Genomic DNA, 20375 nt, shown 5'->3' with positions numbered 1-20375 from the left:
ACCGCCCCACACCCCATCGCCACCCCGGCCGACGCTCCTTCCGGGGAAAAAACGTGAGCGAGCGGTCGGCGAAGGAGACCGAAAAGCCGGGCTGGAGGAAGCGGGAAAACAATGAGCGAGCGGCTCGGCCGCCGCACGGGCCTTTGGAGTCGGACGCGCTTTCCCAAAGTCATTGGCGAAACAACGAGGCCCAGTTCCCACGCTGACCTTTCCCACGCCGCTTCGCCCCCGAGTATTGTATATTTATATTCTCTTGTCAGGCCATTTCCCTTCCAACTGTTTGTCTTTGTTGACGTGACCAAACATTTTTCTTCTTTTTTTGCAACTCCAGACACGTATTTGAACAAGTGCACAAAGCTGCTTTCAGGACAACGGCACATCAAATCCTTGCAGAGGTGGGTCAATGCGTGCCCTGCGATTGGCCGGCGACCAGTCCAGGGTGCACTGCCCAAAGACGACTGGGATCGGCTCCGGGCGGGCCCTTGTGAGGAAGAAGCGTGTCAGATGGATGTTTTCACTTGGGGATGTCAAAAATAAGAATATTTACACATAAAGTTGATTGTTATGACACAACTGTATAAATATGAACACTTAACTTACTTATTGTTCAAGAATGACATGAAAATATAGGATAGCTTCCTTTTTGCCGAAAACACAGCCGATTTTTTTTTTTTTTTTTGGTGTTCATGTTCCCTTCTCTTTGCTTTCTTTCTCATTTGCTTTTCGTGTGGATTTCCGCTTCCTCCTCCTTTGCTATTTTTATCCACACAATAAGCAGCACTTCTGCAATGATGCATACTTGTACATGTTTGACACGCCATGTGGTATGCCTTGGATTCGAGCGATTCCTTTTTTCTTCCTCACGCTCCGCAATATGCCGCAGCTTCGAAAAGGGGCCGTGAAAAGCATTTCCAACAAAGAACGCAACAGTCCGAGGAAGTCAACGGCTTGCGCCACCGGATACGAAACGTCACTTGAAGTTAATTTGATCGTGTCCGTTTCAATACTTTTGATTTGAAAAGTGGGCGGGGTCCAACAAAAGCTGCGTGTACACGTAAAGGCCTTACGATAAAAGATGGAGTTTTTTTTTTTTTAATTAAGCATTCGATCTGAAACTCTTTAGTTTACAAAGAGAAACAAAGGAATCGAACTGGCCATTCCAAAACTTTTGGAGGGGACTGTCCAACTTTAGTCAACAACCTCTCATACATTGCGGTGGTGCAAAAACACACCAAAAAAAAAAACATGTTTGCTTAGCTAAGCTCCAATGACCGGTTGATTCGGCGTGCGTCGGCGTTGCTCGTTTGCGGCGATTCCCCGGCAATGTCCGTTTAATCTACCTGACAATGCCTCACGCGCACAACTATGTCAGATATGTCCGGCCTGCGCCGCGCGAGCCGCTAGGTGAACAACAACACCGTTTGGCCGCACAATCCTCCCAATCGCCGCAGTCCAAACAAGAGAAGCTCGAAAGAGTCCCGGGAATTCTTTCCCCATTTTCCCCCCCGTCCCGATGACTCACTGGATGCCTGACTAGATCTGGCCAAAACACGGCTGCCGGGAAAGCGTGCGCACCAGGATGGCTCAAAAAGCCATCACAAGAGTTCAGGTCAATAGCAGCGTTTTGGTCCCGGGCGGTTCAATCCAGCGCACTTCTACTCCAACCGTCAACAATAATTGGACCTCGTTTGCCCGTTTACATGAAGCACATGTTCGGCTCCTCTGCCCATCTAACGCGTGGGACTACTGTACTAAAAATGAACGTTCCGAAAGCAGCGTGCGATGACCGGGCTGGAACACATCTGATAAGAGTGTGTTCAAACACGCTGGAAGGGAGCGTCAGGAAGAAGAGACAAAGACGGTAAGGTGTGGCAAACTCTTGAAAAATGAAAAGCCCTCCCCGCAAACACACACACACACACACACACACTTCAATTTGGACAAACAAGCACTTGAGTTGCCCAACCTGAAAAAGTACCACAAAAATGTTGCCGTGAACTCGAAATGACAATTTCCACCGCGAATGTGGCGCCTTAATGCTGCCGAACGCTGTTGCTAGGCAGAATTAGACAGAAATCAAAGCCTCCTGTCAATTGAGCAGATGCAGCAAACGGTTGCTGGAACGTTGCAATAATTACGCCTCAATACTGCCACCTGATGGCCTCAACAGGGGACGGCCGTACAAAAGCCCTTCATAGGACAGTGGCTCCCCCTAGGCGTTCAAAGACAGAATTACACTTCTCGAAACCCCTAACTTGACCACCTTATGTAGAAGTCAAATGTAAACTGGATTAAATTGTCAAAACAAAACAAAAAATCTCACGGATTTAACAAAACTTGTAAGCTTTATTACAAGAAACTCCCTTTTTTTTTAAACAATAAAAAAAAAAAGGTTGACCATTGAAGTAGTGCACCTTGGAATGCTTGATGGCGTGGACAACGCTTGCGGACGACCAGCGGCAGCACTGCTTCGAGGGCCAAATGAAGCATCTCCTCCTCCAGGTATGATGAACCCCTCACCCCCCAGGCCTTGTGCTCCCCCCCCCCCACCCCCCGCTGTTGTTCTTACTCCTTGGCTATGGCGAAGGGCTCGGGCACTTCAATCACGCCGCACTCAGAGATGACCACATCTTTGAGAGGCCTGTCGCGACCGTCCGTCTTTGTTTCCTCGATCTTATGCACCACGTCCTAAACAAAACCAGCAACAATAACGCATTGGAAAAACGGTTCATGTGCAAAGATTTGCAAAAAAAAAAAAAAAGGAGGATTTCACCAAACCGTGACAACATCCAATTATGAACGACAGACGTTTTCAAAATGACGGAAACGCTCACCATTCCTTCCAATACTTTTCCGAAAACGACGTGCTTGCCGTCCAGCCAGCTGGTCATCACGGTGGTGATGAAGAACTGCGAGCCGTTGGTGTCTTTGCCGGCGTTGGCCATGCTGAGCCAACCGGGGCCGTGGTGCTTCAGCTTGAAGTTCTCGTCGGCGAAGCGGTCGCCGTAAATGCTCTTGCCTTCGCGGAAGACAACGCGCACGGCTGACTAGCAGGCGCCATGACCGCCACCGTCGCGAGCGCTAGCGGGGGCCGGGCCGGCATATTACCTCCGGTTCCGTCTCCCTTGGTGAAGTCTCCTCCCTGGATCATGAAGCTTTGGATGACGCGATGGAATTTGCTGCCCTTGTAGCCGAAGCCTTTCTGCGGGCGTGGACAAAACGCCGGTCACCAACCGCAAAAAGGCAAAGCGTTCATCATGCCGCATAGACCCTAGCGGTGCCGAGTTTGGTTTTTGTGGGTCAAGAAAGGTTCCGGACCAAATACATTTGATTCATGGCTGTGTCGGAATGGCGCGGTCACATTCTCATTTCATCTCAATCGGCGGCTCCAAAGATTTCACACAAAGTACCGCTGAGGAGAGAGCACTGTGATTGAATAGGAGGAAATAAACTATACGGAAACAATTCCATGAAATTGGATTAACTTCAATTAAAAGTGGACCTACCGGTACATAAAAAAAAAACACATCTTGAGAAGTTGGTATTTATGAATGCAAGGAATTCAAATACACCTGGATGTATTCTACAACTGTACTGCATTAAAAAAAAAGAAGCATTGAGCATTTCGAACATTTAATTCAGTCATTCTTTCACGTTCAATTTTTTTTTTATTACCCTTCTGCAGTAATTAAGTGCCGATATTCATTTTGAGGCTCATCAGCACCTGCTTAGAGGTCATCTAATGTCTGATAACAGATTTAATAACAGCCAGCGTATCCAAAGCTTGGTTGTCGACCTCATTGACTCCTAATAATTGACCTCCGCGTCGACCCAAAATAACAAAACAAACCGGCCTGCGTCTAATGAAAAAGTGCCACTTTTTACCTCTCCTGTCGCCAAGGCCACAAAGTTGTTCACCGTCTTGGGGACAGTCTTCCCGAACAAGCCGATGACGATCCTTCCGACTTCATCCTCTCCGATTTTCATGTCAAAGTATACCTGCGGCCACAAAGACGTTAACGAGGATTATTACAAAGCCTTCACACAAAGACTATTTTCGGGCGAGGACCACGTTCTCCAACAACATTCCGGGCTGCAGTTACAGTCTGCAATCCCGCATGTGCAGGGAGCAAATAGACGCCTGTGAATGCTTTTGTACGCTTGCCATGTGCGAATGCACCATGTTTCAAGTGACGTATTCTTGGAAGAAATTGTGTCCTGTGACGAAATGGTGAGTGACGCTTCATAAAAGGAATAATGAAAACTATGCCGTCTGTCAGTGTTGCTCATGGCGCAAAAGCTCTTTTCTCCGTCTTGTTTTGTTCCTTTATAGTTCAAGGTGTCACAAAGGCAAAACTATCAAACGAATTACGGCAACAGTTTCGCTTGACATGTTCCTTTTCTCAAAATGCTCGTTTGTCCACTTTTGGGTCAGAACTCTGTGTTTCTGGTCAAATCGACCCATCTTCTACTGTCGATGACTCGATCATAAAAATAATTGGACGTTTTTGGTTGGTAGGTTCTGTTCTTAAATTGCCACTGGATATTCTGTGGGGTGTCAAAGATCAGTCAAATGGCTCTTTAATGCCTGGCAGTGAATAAGTCTAAAGTAAGACGACAAATATTAACGCATTTTTAAAACGTTTGAAAATCATACACGGTCAGCTTCCATTTTAAATTCCTCTTAATGGGACACGAGATAGCTTGTGAGCCCACATCACGCCAAGCGTCTCCTCACATTACAAAAACGGTTCCATATTCTAATTGTGGGAGGAGGGAAGATCGGTTTTGCAGATTTTTCCAGGTTTCCAGTTGGACAAAATGACCGTCCAGAGTACTGTACAACAAAAGGTGTGGGACTGCTCTATCGCTAGCACCGGCTAGCCCGATATCCTAAAAGGTAAACTGCGTCAACAAAATAGATAACATACAAAGAAATTGTGTGACAAGTACAATCTTCATAACAAACCACGACGTTTAGCCAGCGGTGGTATTTTTTTTTAAATGTGACATTAGCATAGCAAACATCAGACGGTGTCCTACGCCGGAGGCAAGCTAGCTAGCGCGCTCCGGTGAGTATGACGTGGCCGAACGAGCGGTTAGCATTAGCTTTATTAGCATTAGCAATAGCTCCGATGTAGCATTATACTCTTCGGCGTTTTCTGGTGCGACGGCTCGAACTCACCTTGGCGGTTACTTTGGGGCCCTTCTTCTTGTCGTCCGCAGACGAGCCGCTGGGGAAGGCGAGGAAAAACACGGAGCCCACGATGATCGTGGCGGCCAAGATTAACTTCATCCTTCTCTCGCAGCGTCTAACCATCAACGACGAAATAGAGTGGCCAAGAAAGCGACACACAAGCAGGCCCGCTAGCTTTATACTCGGGGAGTGCAGACCGGGGAAGGCGTCAGATATCCGGGGTGGGGACTGCTGAGCCCAAATCGACTGACACAGAGGTAGATTTTGGCTGTTCTTTTAAAGCAACTCGGCAACACAGTATGGCGGGAGCATTGGTGAAGTCGCTTTGGCTTCCCTGACATGCACTTGTGATAATTCAACATGGAAAAACTATCCCCCGACAAAACGTAAATTTAATCGCAAAACACAAAGCTATTTGGGCTTGTAACAAATCAGGGAACTACTTGAGCACATCACACAGTCGGAAAAGAAAAATAAAGTAACAATTGTAACAAATCAGGGAACTACTTGAGCACATCACACAGTCGGAAAAGAAAAATAAAGTAACAATAATAATAATAATGCATTTAAAAGTGCCTTACGTGCCACCAAAGGACACGGTACAGATAATAAGAAAATACAATGTAAAAATTAGCAGACGAGATATTATATAAAAACAGGACATAAAATCATAAAAACATAGGAAATGGAAGATCTATGTGTTGTAGGCAATCCTGAACAGGTGTGTTTTTAGACGGGACTTGAAAGTGGAAAGAGGTGTGCAGTTTTGGAGGTCCGGAGGTAGGTTGTTCCAGAGCTTTGGAGCAGCGTGACTGAAGGCTCTAGCTCCCATGGTGCTCAGTCGGGCAGGGGGCACTGACAGGCGGAGGTAGGACGAGGATATGCACCTGTAGAAGGTCGGACAGGTAAGGAGGGGCCAGTTTGTGAATGGCCATATGTGGATATAGAAGCAGTTTGCAATTGATGCCATGTTGAACAGGGAGTCGGTGGAGAAGTTTGAGAACGGGGGTGATGTGCTGCTGGGAAGATGCTTTTGTGATGATGCAAGCAGAGGCGTTTTGAACCAGCTGGATTTTATGGAGGGACTTTTGAGGTAGGACGAAGAGGAGAGCGTTGCAGTAATCAAGGCGGGATGTGACAAGACTGTGGACAAGAATAGCAGTGGTGCAGGGGGTGAGGGAAGGGCGAAGTCTAGTAATATTGCGCAGGTGAAATAAGCAGTGCGGGTGATGGTGTTGTTACGTGAGTGGAAGGTGAGCATGCTATCCAGGATGACACCCAGACTCTTAACCTGGGGGGAGGGGGACACTAGGGTACTGTCATTGTTGAAGGAAAAACTGTTTACTTTGGATAAAGTGGATTTGGTGCCAAGAAGGAGGACTTCAGTTTTATTAGCATTTCATTTAAGAAAGTTTGTTGTCAACCATGTTTTGAGTTCGGAGAGGCAAGAGGTGAGGGAGAGTCTGGAGTTTGGCTTGCAGGAGAGGTAGAGCTGGGTGTCATCAGCAAAGCAGTGAAAGTGGATATTAAATTTGCGGAGGATGTGGCTAAGAGGCAGGAGGTAGATGATGAAGAGAAGGGGACCTAGGACAGATCCCTGTGGTACACCTGTGGTGACTGGGGAGGGCTTTGAGCTGGACAAAGTGAGTGCGGCCAGTGAGGTAGGAGTGGAACCAACTGAGGGGAGTGTGGGAGACACCAATGGAGGAGAGTCTACTGAGGAGGATGGGGTGAGAGATTGTCTCCTTCTGCCTTTTCAAGCGACTCCCGGTTCACGCTTTGGCGGCAAAGGCCTAAATGGGACCTTCGTAGAAGTGCCCCGTTGATTGTGGCTCAAAGGAAACAGAACATTTTTTACTTACACGCTGCAGAGTACATTGCTGGAAGGAAAGAGAAAGAAAGTTTTAGGACGACGGACTTTTTTGCCACAAGTGGCGCAAGTTCTCTTTGGATCTTCCCGACAGACCAGATCTTGATGTACCTCACCTAGTCTCTTCCGGTGACGCTTGGCAAGGACTGCTCTCACCCCAGCCGCCGCCAGCAGAACCAGGACCCCCAACGCGACGCCCACCAGCATCTTGACTCGTTCTTCTTCTTTTCACGTGGCAACAAAGATGTGGGCCATGAAGACGAAGAGAAGCACGCGAAGGGCTCGTCACAACGCCGTTCGCCAGAGTCGGTCCGAGGTGACGCAAGGAGATTCAAGTGGCTCACCTGCGTCGCACGCGTTGCTCAGGATGTTTTTGCCGTCCAACTTCACGACGATGGCTTCCTCGACGCCGGCTAGCCGGAACACACATTCGTACTTGGCCTCCGCGTCGGGCGGCACCTCCACGTTCAGGTGGACCGCGGTCTGGAAGGTTCCGTCGTGGTTGGGGAGCGTCCGGCCCATCTCCACGTCCTCGTACAGCTGCTCGCCGTCCTTCGTCCAGTAAAGATCCGATGTGAAGGGGTAGAAACCCGTCGCGAAGCAGGTGACCGGAGAGGAAGGCGTCTTCTGGAGGAGAGACACCGTCGGAAGCTCTGCGGCGAGGAGGGAGAGAACGACTTAGGGGGGGGGCAAAGACGACCAGAGAACACGTGTGAGGAGCAAAGATGGAGAGAGAAAGAAAGTGCGAGAAGAACTGAGCAAAGAGAAATGTGGGAGAGGAGGAAGTTGGGAGAGCAGGCGCAAGGGAATGATGCTCAGGGAACGCGTAAGGATCGAGACGGCGAAGGGAACGGCGAGTCGGGACAACTTGGAAGCGCGCCGAGAAGACAACCGGCGGCGAGCATGTCGAGAGAGTGAAAGAAAGCGAGAGCGTGCGAGGATGAGAGAGTGTGAGCGGCCACCGCACCTGTTCTCATCAGGAAGTCCCGCCCATGGCTCACGTACGTCTTCAAGTCAGCAGGACAAATCTCAGTGACGTATCTCTTCCTGTATTCTTTGTAGCCGGCCAATTGTTCCCACTTGTTCTTTGTGATGAAAGCTTGTGGATTGGCTGCGATCCATCGCATCGTTTTCCACTCAAATGAGATGAAGTCTTCTCCGTCATAGCTGTCCTGACTCCAACCATCCACCTCACCAGTCTCGTCATCCCATACACAACCGAACATCCACTGCATCATGTGAACGCCTGAAATGAACAGAGAGAAGCCGGCAGCGACGTGCGCGTTTATGAGTCGGGGCACATCCGCTACGTTGTACGAGCGGACAACGAACCTCCAGTTTGGTTGAAGCGCTCTTTAGCGATTTCAATGTTGACTTTGTACACCTGCTCATTGTCGATACTGCCGTACATCTCTCGCTCCAACAAGTCTGGATCCTCTGCTGCGATTTTGTTCACCCAGTCCAGCTTGGCTTTCGTTTTGCGGCTCTTGCTGTCATACTGCAAAATCTCAACGTCGTCCACATACGCGACCTCCCAGTACGCTGGCAGATTTGCGATTTGAGAGGACGCCGTCACGAAATAACGCAGCGTATGTCGCGCTGAAAGAAAAGACAAGAAAGTTTTATTCTTTTGCTTTCGGTTCGGCAGCCTCGCGCAACGCCTACACCCACATTCTGTTTTGTGTACTTCAGGATTTGCCAAGCGACGTCACTAGACCACGTGACTCATTTACATGTCAGGCATTGTGGCAGTGCGGTGTGAACTTCTGACTTTTTTTTCTCCATGTTTGTACTTGTCAAAACGTTTGAGAACTGCTGCTTCAAACCATTGCAACCGGAACACAATCAAAACGAAATTACGAAATAAATTGTTGAAATGTAGTCACCGAAGGATGAACTTTAAGCCCCGCCCCTTGTCGACCAGAACAAGCAATAAAAAACGCCGATTAGCTTAACATGCAAGTTGAAGTTCATCTTTTTCTGCTCGACGACTGACGCAGTATAACATTTCATGACCGTGGGTTCGCCTTTCCATATTTAATCGTTAACATATTTCTGCTGGTCAATGTTGAGGCAGCGGACACGCGAAGAGACTAAACGTTAACCCGTCGGTTCACAATCTTTCGCGCAATAAATCAATTGCCAACAAAGTGCACTTACCAGGCGTCACGTTGAGTGTTTGCAGAGCCGCAACAAAGAGGACGATGAGATACATTCTCGGTATCCACCAAAGGTGTGTCGCAGAAGGACAAGGGAGTGAGAAGTTGAGGCTGCCTGTCACACGGACGCACGCCCTGCACGCCTTAGAAAAGGGGGAGGGGTTAGAGAAGAGACCCACAGTCAGCAGCACACTGAGCAGCACGCGAACAAGACAGACGAGGAGACGAGAGAGCTACTTAGTGAAACAGAAACAACACGGTGGAAAGTGTAAAAGTGAGAAAATGGATAGGAATCGCAGTGAAATATGGACTCATTTCAATTTAATTGATAGTTCAAAGGCAGCGTGTAGACTGTGCAAGGTTAAAACTATCCCATAGATCAGGCTCCACAAATAACCTGCACAGGCACATCAGAAAAGTCCAACCATCAGTACAATTTGAAGAGAAAAGACAAGCGAGGGAACCAGCTATTAATGAAGGTGGCTAGTGTGTCTGCAACTGTTGCTGCAATGTCACAACTGCCTAGATAGACATAGACATAGAGCTCTATGAGCCACTTTATGCAAAAAGCTATCAAACCAGCAAAACAGAACACAATTGACGAGGAACTGGGTAAAATGATCGCAAGGGATTTTCATCCATTTTGTGTTGGCTGTGTGTTGTCGCAGCATCTGTCCCCTCAGAGAATCTTCTCCAAAACAGGGCAAATATTAACAGAGAGGAGAAAGAGGATCAACCCCTCAAAGCTGAGGCACTGTTTTTTCTTCATGCCAATCTTCGCGAAAGACAAGCTAAAACCTTTACCTGGATGCTGCTTTTTTTCTTTTTGTTTTACAAATTTTAATTTATAATTTGTTGTGTGGTATTCAAAGCTTACTTATGTTGTTTTACTGTAAATAGTTAAAAGCTTATAAATATACACATTCAGAGATTGGAACTTTTTGACGTCCTTGTTTTGAGATGGGTCTTTGTACTTTGTTTTTATTTTTGTAGCCCTTCATGTTGAGTATGTTCAGAAGAATATAAATAAAGCCATATAAATAATAAATATTTGATATAATGTCTAGTTTTTTCATTAGTACTTCATTTTACACATAATATTACGTTATTTTTGGTATTAAATTAATTTAAGCAACAAAAAAACTGAGGAGCCATTTGGGAGCCGAAAGAGTCGGCTCTTTTTAGGGAGCCGATCCAAAAGAGCCGGAATTCCCATCACTAGACTGTGTTCGAGGATTTCAAATGAGATGAAAAACAGTTTGTGGGATTCGTGCTGAAACAGCGACATCCTTCTGGTAGTGAGGGGTAATTGCAACAAGGAAACGCTTCTTTGCGTTTCTCTGAAATCACGTGACCCTGCTGCGTTTCTCTGAAATCACGTGACCCTGCTGTGCAGTCCCATTGGCATCCGATTTCCTTGACGTCATTCCTGTTGCTATACGTTATGTCAACGTCGCCGACATATTGAAGTGGAAAAGTGGAGCACCGAGTGAAGCGTTATGACGTGACTAGGCTAAATTGTGCCTTTCCAAATCACTTCTTCCCTAAAATAAGATAAGATATAAGATAAGATAAGATATCCTTTATTCGTCCCACACTGGGGAAATTTACAGCCTCCAGCAGAAAGAATGTATGTAGAAAGAAGAAAGAGAAAAAAACAACAAACATCTTTCATTCATTCATTCATTCATCTTCCGAGCCGCTTGATCCTCAATAGGGTCGCGGGGGGTGCTGGAGCCTATCCCAGCCGTCTTCGGGCAGTAGGCAGGGGACACCCTGAACCGGTTGCCAGCCAATCGCAGGGCACACAGAAACGAACAACCATTCGCACTCACACTCACACCTAGGGACAATTTGGAGTGTTCAATCAGCCTGCCACGCATGTTTTTGGAATGTGGGAGGAAACCGGAGCACCCGGAGAAAACCCACGCAGGCCCGGGGAGAACATGCAAACTCCACACAGGGAGGCCGGAGCTGGAATCGAACCCGGTACCTCTGCACTGTGAAGCCGACGTGCTAACCACTGGACTACCGGGCCGCCTAAACATCTTTCAATTAAATGCAATATGAACACAAAATGGATAAATCGCAGTACTATTTACAATTTTCCTTCACATCATTTAATTATTGTTATTATGATTGTTATTTTTAATTCATCAACCTGACAGCAGTCGGTAGGAACGAGCGTCGGTATCTCTCCTTCTTGCAGCGCGGGTGTAACAGTCTCTGGCTGAAGGAGCTACCAAGTGCTGTCAGGGCGGGCTGGAGGGGGTGGGAGGGACTGGCCATCATAGCTTTTAGCTTAGTTAGCATCCATCTGTTGCCCACCTCCTCCAGAGTGTCAAGAGCATGAGCGGACTTTCTGTTTTGCCTCCATTCATCAAGGTCGTGAAAGCTGTACTCCTTCTTGGCTTAGCCGTAGAGTGGCCTGGGTGAATTGGCTCACTTGCAGACGCCAGAACCACCTCATCAAAATTAAGCACCTTCAACCACAGTGGGGAAAGGTTGCTCTTATTCTTTTTCCTGTGTGTATTGTCTTTGAAGAATGTCAGAGACCTTTTATGAAGACACCTGGAAACTACGATACATTTTGTATAACACTATCTTCTACTTGTGTCTTGTTACTACAGCAATGGTTCACTTGCCTGACTTGTCCGAGGCAGCATGTGCTCAATCACACTCGGTCAGTAACAGTGTGACTGCCCGTGTGAACGATTGTCATTTGTTTTTATTCACCTATGTGTGCCTTACAGTGGTTCCCCAAGGTTTTTTAGTGTCATGGACCAGTTGAGACAAGTACATACTGTTCATGGAACGGCGACCATTATTTTTTTCCTCATTACTTTCAAAGTGCCAATTTTAAAGCACTAGTACTGACGACAACGATCGAGACCGCAGACTGGTGGTTGGGGCTTATGTGACTCGGTGGCGATCAGTTCCGAGTAAAGTTCCTGCGACCTGCTCCATCTCGCATTCAAATTTGCTTTTGCCAATGTAATTTGAAAAGCAATGATATTTGTGACACTGCCACAAATATACTCATTTTCAAATAAGAGTTGCTCAGGTAGATATTTCTCGGGATTCACAGTTTTTGTTCACACAAGCACCATGAACCATCTTGACAGAGATTGTACTTTTGATCATGCTAACGTGTCAGCATGATACAGTATTTAGACTCATGCATACCTAACATACAGTACATAAAATGGCGTTAACAAGCCCTTAGCTTCAATACATAGACTTATCTGCTGCATTGAGGTTATTTATACTCATGAGTCTAGGAGAAGCGCTACGTGTACATTTCCTCAGTAAAAAGGTGATTTCAAATGTTTTCTTATAAGGTACATCGGTGAGTTCTACTCAAACATTTGTCTGCATCATGTTGTCAGATCCATGAACAACATGAAAGTATAGTAAAGCGAAAATAAGGCAGCCAACAGTGTTCTCTTGCGGTCGGAGTTAGGCATTGCACCCTCTTACACCCCCCAGCCCCCTACGGTGTTCTTCATGTGTTGTAATGTGGAGTAAAAATTGGTTGAATATTTTTCTATGATATGTTCATATTTATCATGTTTACAAACTTACGGGAGCTAACATTAATAAAATGTTTAAGTACTTTTGAGGTTCATTAGATTTCAGTAAAGTGACAATAAGGCAGCCAACAGTGTTCTCTTGCGGTCGGAGTTAGGCATTGCACCCTCTTACACCACCCAGCCCCCTACGGTGTTCTTCATGTGTTGTAATGTGGAGTAAAAATTGGTTGAATATTTTTCAATGATATGTTCATATTTATCATGTTTACAAACTTAATAAAATGTTTAAGTACTTTTGAGGTTCATTAGATTTCAGTAAAGTGACTTGCACTTAAAAACAATACAAAAAATGTGATTTTGATCAAGATCGTTCAGAAAATACATTATGAACATTCACCCCCCCCCCATATTGTCTGACCCGAGTTTGAAATTCTTTCTGCCATGCATATCATGTCCTTGACGAACACAGCGAGATTATACATGTACAGTATAGCATCTCATTAATATCAATCAGTTCATCGGTCCGCAAAATGTTTTTTGGATTCTACTACGGTTTTATTGGACATGTTTGTCGAAAAAATTGATTCTTTTCTTCAACAGCAACCCATGCAGCTTAATTCCGGACGTCTCTGTGGGAGCTTCTTTCTGTATTGAATAAAACTGTGACATGCTATGAGGCATGTTTCATTGATGGGAAGCTGTCGTTATAGCAACTTGCGAGGCAGGGTTTGTTGGGCTTGTCTATTCATGACCTCCTGTTATTTGATTTCCTTGATGTACATATTCAAATCTTTTTTTATCCCAATTGTTTTTAGGTCATACTTTTCTCAAATGAATTTATATTTAACTGCCAATTACTTTTAAAAATACTTGTTTATTTCTATTCAATTTGGTGAGTTGGAATTTGTTTAGTTTGGAGTTTGACTTTGTGTTCCCAGCAATTTGCCGTCCGAGACAAACAGGAAGTTGGCTAACGCAAAAGTACAATGCCGCAAATAACACATTGACTCCCAAAACACCATAATCACCAGTCACAACTCGACCATGTGCCACAAATTGTTCTTAGCTATGTTTGGCAGCTTTTCTAATCTTGGAGAGTCAAGCCGACTGCAAAAAGAGGAGTCTTAACGTTTAGGATGGTTACCATAACATTCTGTTCGGATATCCAACTCATGTATTTACTGCTTATTAATATTCACTCCACAAGTTGTACTTCCGTTTGGTTTGCCAACCGCGTCATGGCCAGTTGTCACTTCTCAAAAATGCTCCTTCTTTGTGTTATTCTTTGGAACAATTCTGCGCCTTCTTTCATTCATTCATCTTCATTGACAAATTGACACCCCAATTCAGCTGGAGGACTTGAGAAGTTATTTGTTTGCTGCTCACCGACTACCCCTCATTCAGTACAGTTTCCGTTTCATTTAACCCCTTTTAACACGTTACAATGGCCTGAATGCATTTACACTGTGGAACACTCGTTTTGTCATGTTTTCTTTAAATTATAAATTAATATTTGCCTCAAAAGCAGGAATTACTTTTCTTAAAATATTATAAGTTATTTTAATGACGTAATAAAGACAAATAAATAAAAGTCCTTTTCAAGTGCCACCTTGCAGAGTTCTGTTCGTTTTGCATTTTATCACACTTAAATGGTGGTTGTGGCTGGAGAGGGACAGAGGTGTGCGATCGCAATGTCGCTGCTCAATGCACCGTGTCACGTTAAAATGTCGTGGGAAAATACAAGCAACCTTAACCAACATATTAAAAATGTGCATCTCTCCTCACAGAAATACTTTGGCTCTGCACAAGTTTCCTTTTACACTAAATGTCAGGTCGTGGTCCGGTAGCAGACCGAATGGAATGTGGATCCCACAAATGCAGAGTCAGACAAATGGCGATGACAAAAAAATGGTTGATTACAGAAAAGCAAGGGACCGACAAAGTATTCAACAAAAGGTGCTGGCAAAACAGGGAGCCAGAGAAAGCAGAACGAGAACAGAACACAAAGCGCACTTTTGATGCTTCACAGGTTTTGTTTTGTTTTTGGCATTCGCCGTAACGCATAAGTGACACATCTACCTTTTATTTAAACATGTTTCAATGTCATTCCAAATATGCACTTCCCGCATTGGAAGTGCATAAACTGACATTGACATCGTCTCATTAGCCCCAAACTTCTGTACCTACTTCCACCTTGCTACTCGGTCATTCTCCTCCCTTCTTGATGAAATTTCTGAGAATACGAATATGAGCCACACCAGTATTGAAATAACGAGCAACTATCCATCCATCCATTTTCTGATGCGCTTATCCTCACAAGGATCTGTCTTCGGGCAGTCGGCGGGTTTCACCCTGAACTGTTTGCCAACCAATTGCAGTAGCAAGCAACTACGTTAGGCAAAGACATGACACATAAGTCTAGAAAGACTTTCTTTAATGTAACGGCACCATTGTGCAGTCGTACCATCTATGTGCAGAGTCATCAAGCAAAGATAAAGTGATTAATGGTGCGGTACTTACTGTGACGGTTGTGCAGATGATGCAGATAATCGATGCACCATTTTTACGTGACCGGTAGTAGTAATTGTCATTAGGTGTGCAATTATGCAGAAAGTCCTTAAGCACTTTAAAGTGTCTAGTGCTGTGGAATATTGATCAACTGGTCAACTAGGGCGGCCCGGTAGTCCAGTGGTTAGCACGTGGGCTTCACAGTGCAGAGGTACCTGGTTCGATTCCAGCTCTGGCCTCCCTGTGTGGAGTTTGCATGTTCTCCCCGGTCCTGCGTGGGTTTTCTCCGGGTGCTCCGGTTTCCTCCCACATTCCAAAAACATGCGTGGCAGGCTGATTGAACACTCTAAATTGTCCCTAGTTGTGAATGTGAGCGTGGATGATTGTTCGTCTCTGTGTGCCCTGCGATTGGCTGGCAAGCGATTCAGGGTGTCCCCCGCCTACTGCCCGAAGACAGCTGGGATAGGCTCCAGCACCCCCCGCGACCCTAGTGAGGATCAAGCGGTTAGGAAGATGAATGAATGAATTAGGCGGGCGGCCCGGTAGTCCAGTGGTTAGCATGTCGGCTTCACAGTGCATAGGTACCGGGTTCGATTCCAGCTCCGACCTCCCTGTGTGGAGTTTGCATGTTCTCCCCGGGCCTGCGTGGGTTTTCTCCGGGTGCTCCGGTTTCCTCCCACATTCCAAAAACATGCGTGGCAGGCTGATTGGAGGCTCTAAATTTGTCCCTAGTTGTGAGTGTGAGCGTGGATGGTTGTTCGTCTATGTGTGCCCTGCGATTGGCTGGCAACCGATTCAGGGTGTCCCCCGCCTACTGCCCGGAGACGGCTGGGATGGGCTCCAGCACCCCCCGTGACCCTAGTGAGGATCAAGCGGTTCGGAAGAAGAATGAATGAATGAATGAATGTTCAACTAGGGGAGAACTGAAGCGAAAAGGATAAGTGCGGTAATACTGTCCCTCTGGGTGGGGGGGGGGGGTGCAATTATAAGAATTAGATCCACCCTATGTCTCTCAGCTGGCCTGGAAACACATTGGATTCCCGCGGAAGAGCAGGAGGTAGTGGCTGGAGATAGGAAAGTCTGCGCTTCCTTGATAAAGCTGCTGCTACTGAGGGGCAGATGAAAATAGATGGAAGGATGGATGGATGGATGGATGGATGGATGGATGGATGGAGTAATATGCTGTTCTACCTGATGTAACTGACTTATTAAAACATCTCCAAACCCTGAAATCATAGACACATTTGAAACGTTGTCAAAAACAAAAATCTGTTACATAATAATTACCTGTACTTTTCCGGCGACCTAACTGCATTTTTGATTGAGGAAGCCAGTAACTGATGAACTTATTTAATTGGGGTGGGGGAGGGGGGCTGATGCACATTCATATGGGTTTATAGCAGCGAATGAGCACACATGTTTTTGTCTGTGCTCCAGCAGACTGGAAATACCAGATTGAGTCACTGGCTGGTGGCTTTAGGGCTGTGTTTGATAACACAGCTGGGAATGCCGTGAAAAGGGGAGGTTAGACAAAAACGCCTGGAAAAAAAAATGCATAAGGGAACATTTCCATTTGGTGTATTTTGAAAGTACACTACATACTGTCAGCATATTTTAGACTACAGGTTCACCAAATATTTTTAAGGTGGAGCTGGTAATCTAGAAATACATGTTACAAAACATGTATAATACATGTTCTGCGTGTGTGCGTGCTTGCATGCTTGCGTGTGTGTCTACTCAACACTCATTGAGTCATATTTGCTTTCTAAGTCTGCCAGAAAACCCCTCGAAGCATCAGGCAGATGTCAACAGATTTGATGTCATTCAAGCAGCCTCTGTTTCTCCCATAAATTTTCATTGTCTTTATCACTGACAACAAAGCATTTCTATACATTGTTTGTACCGAGTTCAGTGGTCTGTAATTCGGGATTGGCCATTGGACAAAGTGTCCTTGATTGACGATCAGAATAATGAATTCATTGGATGACTGGTGTTTGGATTGCACTGCTTCAGCATTGTCGTGAGGATACTTTAAATTACGTCAGCATTATGTTTTGGCTCGACGATTTCCCGCACAAAGTGATGATTTTTTTTTTCCCCCACACAATGACTCCTTCACACAACTTTCCTCGCTTTTTAAAAATCTTATTTTCAATTGGATCTCTGCAAGGACCGTGATGGTCGGCTACGATCGGCTGAGGAGGCAGAACCAAATGACGTCACTTCACTTTCACTTACAATCTTTCTTTGAGTCCAATATTTTGTGCACGTGTATTTATTTGCATATGGACATTTATGGTTATCATTTTCTGTTCAATCTTATTCATATTCAAGACTGTTTCATGTGCTTGTTTGCGGGGCTGAATTGTTTGGATTTTAACCTTGGCCATCAGGTGGCGCTAGATTCTGAGCTTGATACAAACCCAATTCTAATGAAGCTGTGACATTGTTTTAAACATAAATAAAAACATTACACACAATACAATGATGTGTGAGTCATCTTTAATTGATTACACTACAAGGACAAGATATTTAACGTTCAAACTGATCAACTTTATTCTTATGGGAAAATAATCATCAGCGATTATTTGATTTGAATTTTATCTCCCAAAAAGATAGAACAGAGTCTTGTTTACCACTGTGTTACATGATCTTTTCTTTCAACAAAATTCAATAAACATTCGAGAAGTGAGGATATGAATTCTTGTCAGTGGAATTCTTTCCCATCCTTGCTTGATGCTTCATCTGTTCAAATGTTCATTATGGTATTTTACGTTTCATACTGCGCCACATGTTGTCAATGGGAGACAGGTCTGGACTGCAGGCAGCCCCTTTTACTATGAGGCCAGGCTGTTGTAACATCGGTGCAGAAATGTGAGTTGGCATTGTCTTTCTGAAATAAGCAGGGGAGTTTATGAAAAAGCATATTTTTCTCCCAAACCCGAATGTACCGTAATGGCGCCTTCACAGATGTGCAGGTTGCCCATGCCAATGGCACTAAAACAACCTCAGCAACAAGAACACACTGCCAGATAAACTGGCCCGCTTCAACACACTCAGCATTGACAATGCAGAGTGACTGTAGTGTATCGTCACAGAGGCAGCAGAATGACCCCCTCCCACTGCACCGTCAGCTGATATGCGTACTGAGATGGACTAATCCCCGAACAGCAGCAGGCCCTGACATCACTGCTGGCCAGGTTTTAAGGTCTGCTCTTCAGAGACGGTAGAGCTTACAGACTTCTTTATCCCTATCCCCCTCATTCACTCATCTGTCCCCACCTGTTTGAAATCCCCCACAATTGTGCCACTCCCCAAGAAAGTAACCTGTCTAAATGACTCCTGCCCCAATGCACTCACCTCAGTCGTAATGAAGTGCTTTGAGAGAGTAGTCATGACGCACAAAGAAGGCAGTCACAGACACACTGTCTTTGGAAGGCTTGGGATTTTAAGGATGGGATCATGAAAGTACAATTTTAGCTGGAATTTAAACAGCAGGTGATATTGTATTGGGCCCTGTGAGATATTTTCCCCCCCTCCATCAGCAGTGAAACGATATGGCGCTCATGAGGAAAGAAGTCACATTTTAATTCAAGGCGAATTATCTAATTAAGGAAATTGCATTGCACAGAGTGTGCTTAATGAGTAGAACTTGGCTCTGGGCTAGGGATACCAATTAATTGTGAGTAGGGCAGGGGTGGTCAACCACTTAGAGGCGAAGAGCCACCATTTTTTGCTGTGTTACTGCAAAGAGCCATGCCATAGACATGGGCAAATCCAATAAACCGCTCCTGTCTCATCCCCTCACTCACAAGCTCTCTTTTTGTCATCTTACGTTGTCATTCATTAAGCTTACACAACTTGAATACATTGGTATCTCTGCATTATTTTCACATTATTTTCTGTCCCTACAGCTAAAATGCTATAGCGTGTGGCATAAGGTTGTACCCGTAAGTCTGGGAGAAGCACTCCATGCGCATTTCATTGACAAGAATGCAATGAAAAAAATCTCCTGTTAGTCTATCTCTGAGTGCTACTCAATATTTCATCTGCATAATATTGTCAGAAAAAAATGAATGACGAAATGAAAACAAAGCCCATCAAGGGGGAAACAAACGCGGCAAAATACCAACCTAACTTCTGCAAGTCACAATTCACAATGCTCAGATAATATGCTCTGAATGGTCCATGACTTTTTTTAATGAATATTCCTTCCAAAAACCAAAATGAAAAAAAAAAAACAGATAATGCCTCGGTTTCTGTTTTCCGATTTTCTGAGTGTTTTAGTTTTAGTTGGTGAGGCAGAACTTTAATGTCCAGAAAACCCCAAATATATTGGGGGAGATCCATCCAATTTTTGCAGTGGTTCTGGGTAGAGAAGTCCAATTCATTCGGGTGATTGATGATTTGATCATGGATTGCAATTTTCTGACATCAGGAGAAGTTAATGATCTGGAGACTGTTTTTCAACTTTGGCCTACTTTGTCCTTGTTTGTCCTCTGTCTGGAATGACCTCCCACTGAACATTCGGCAAGCCTCCTCGCTGCCCATCTTCAAAGCCCTCCTCAAAACTCACTTGTATTCTTTGGCGTTCGACTCAGCATGACTTAGATTTGTTCTTGATTTTGCTGTTTGGTGCTTTCTACCGCCTTTATTACCGATTCGTCTTACTGTTTATTGGGTATGTTAAATCGCTCCATGTGCAGCACTTTGTATGCAGCGATGGCTGTTTGAAAGTGCTCGAGAAATACTCTTGACTTGACTAGACTTGTATGACACGGACTTCTTTTGTATTTTACTTTGTATCCGCACGTCTGACGTTTGCGACAAAACAAACCACGTGAAAATCACTTGGATATCCACCGCGTTATGATGTGTGCTCATGTCCATGTCTCAATCCATCTTATTCCGACGCATTGAAGGAGTAATTCTACTTTTCACGAGGGAGGCAAACGAGCCAAAGAATTTCATTGCATTGTGTGAAGAATGCTTCTGCTTCTGGTTACATGACACAAAATGTCTTTGATTCAAGTATCTTGGGGCCGTGTTCACAAGCGAGGGAATAATACAACAGGAAATCGACAAGCAGATCGATGTGCCATCCGTCA

General features: G+C 45.2%; 2 protein-coding genes across 2 annotated transcripts; both read right to left on the bottom strand.

The window, feature by feature from the left end:
- Positions 1-2326: 2326 nt before the first annotated feature.
- ppib (peptidylprolyl isomerase B (cyclophilin B)) lies at positions 2327-5442 on the bottom strand. The gene is made up of 5 exons (XM_052062207.1): positions 5186-5442; positions 3886-3999; positions 3109-3202; positions 2835-3019; positions 2327-2688 (listed from the first exon to the last, which is right to left on the bottom strand). The coding sequence occupies exons 1-5, from the start codon at positions 5318-5320 to the stop codon at positions 2566-2568; spliced, it is 651 nt and encodes a 216-aa protein (XP_051918167.1). The 5' UTR covers positions 5321-5442; the 3' UTR covers positions 2327-2565.
- A 577-nt stretch (positions 5443-6019) lies between these two features.
- LOC127598348 (H-2 class I histocompatibility antigen, Q9 alpha chain-like) lies at positions 6020-9297 on the bottom strand. Its single transcript, XM_052062162.1, has 7 exons — positions 9228-9297; positions 8400-8666; positions 8035-8313; positions 7412-7720; positions 7184-7288; positions 7060-7077; positions 6020-6084 (listed from the first exon to the last, which is right to left on the bottom strand). Exons 1-7 carry the CDS (start codon positions 9280-9282, stop codon positions 6035-6037), a joined length of 1083 nt encoding a protein of 360 aa, XP_051918122.1. The 5' UTR covers positions 9283-9297; the 3' UTR covers positions 6020-6034.
- Between the last annotated feature and the right edge of the window lie 11078 nt (positions 9298-20375).

Source organism: Hippocampus zosterae, chromosome 3, assembly GCF_025434085.1.
Source record: "Hippocampus zosterae strain Florida chromosome 3, ASM2543408v3, whole genome shotgun sequence".
In the NCBI taxonomy this organism is placed as follows: domain Eukaryota; kingdom Metazoa; phylum Chordata; class Actinopteri; order Syngnathiformes; family Syngnathidae; genus Hippocampus; species Hippocampus zosterae.
The sequence above is the reverse complement of the archived record's forward strand: the minus strand, read 5'-3'. Positions and strand labels throughout refer to the sequence as shown.

Bases quoted from the DNA above. Each gene is read 5' to 3' on its own strand.
- ppib (XM_052062207.1), bottom strand. From the start codon at position 5,320: ATGGTTAGACGCTGCGAGAGAAGGATGAAGTTAATCTTGGCCGCCACG. The intron at 4,000-5,185 runs GTGAGTTCGAGC...TTGTGGCCGCAG, and splicing joins GCCCCAAAGTAACCGCCAAG to GTATACTTTGACATGAAAAT. The intron at 3,020-3,108 runs GTAATATGCCGG...TCTTCCGCGAAG, and splicing joins CAAGGGAGACGGAACCGGAG to GCAAGAGCATTTACGGCGAC.
- LOC127598348 (XM_052062162.1), bottom strand. From the start codon at position 9,282: ATGTATCTCATCGTCCTCTTTGTTGCGGCTCTGCAAACACTCAACGTG. The intron at 8,667-9,227 runs GTAAGTGCACTT...CTTTTCTTTCAG, and splicing joins AACACTCAACGTGACGCCTG to CGCGACATACGCTGCGTTAT. The intron at 8,314-8,399 runs GTTCGTTGTCCG...TGTTCATTTCAG, and splicing joins GCGCTTCAACCAAACTGGAG to GCGTTCACATGATGCAGTGG.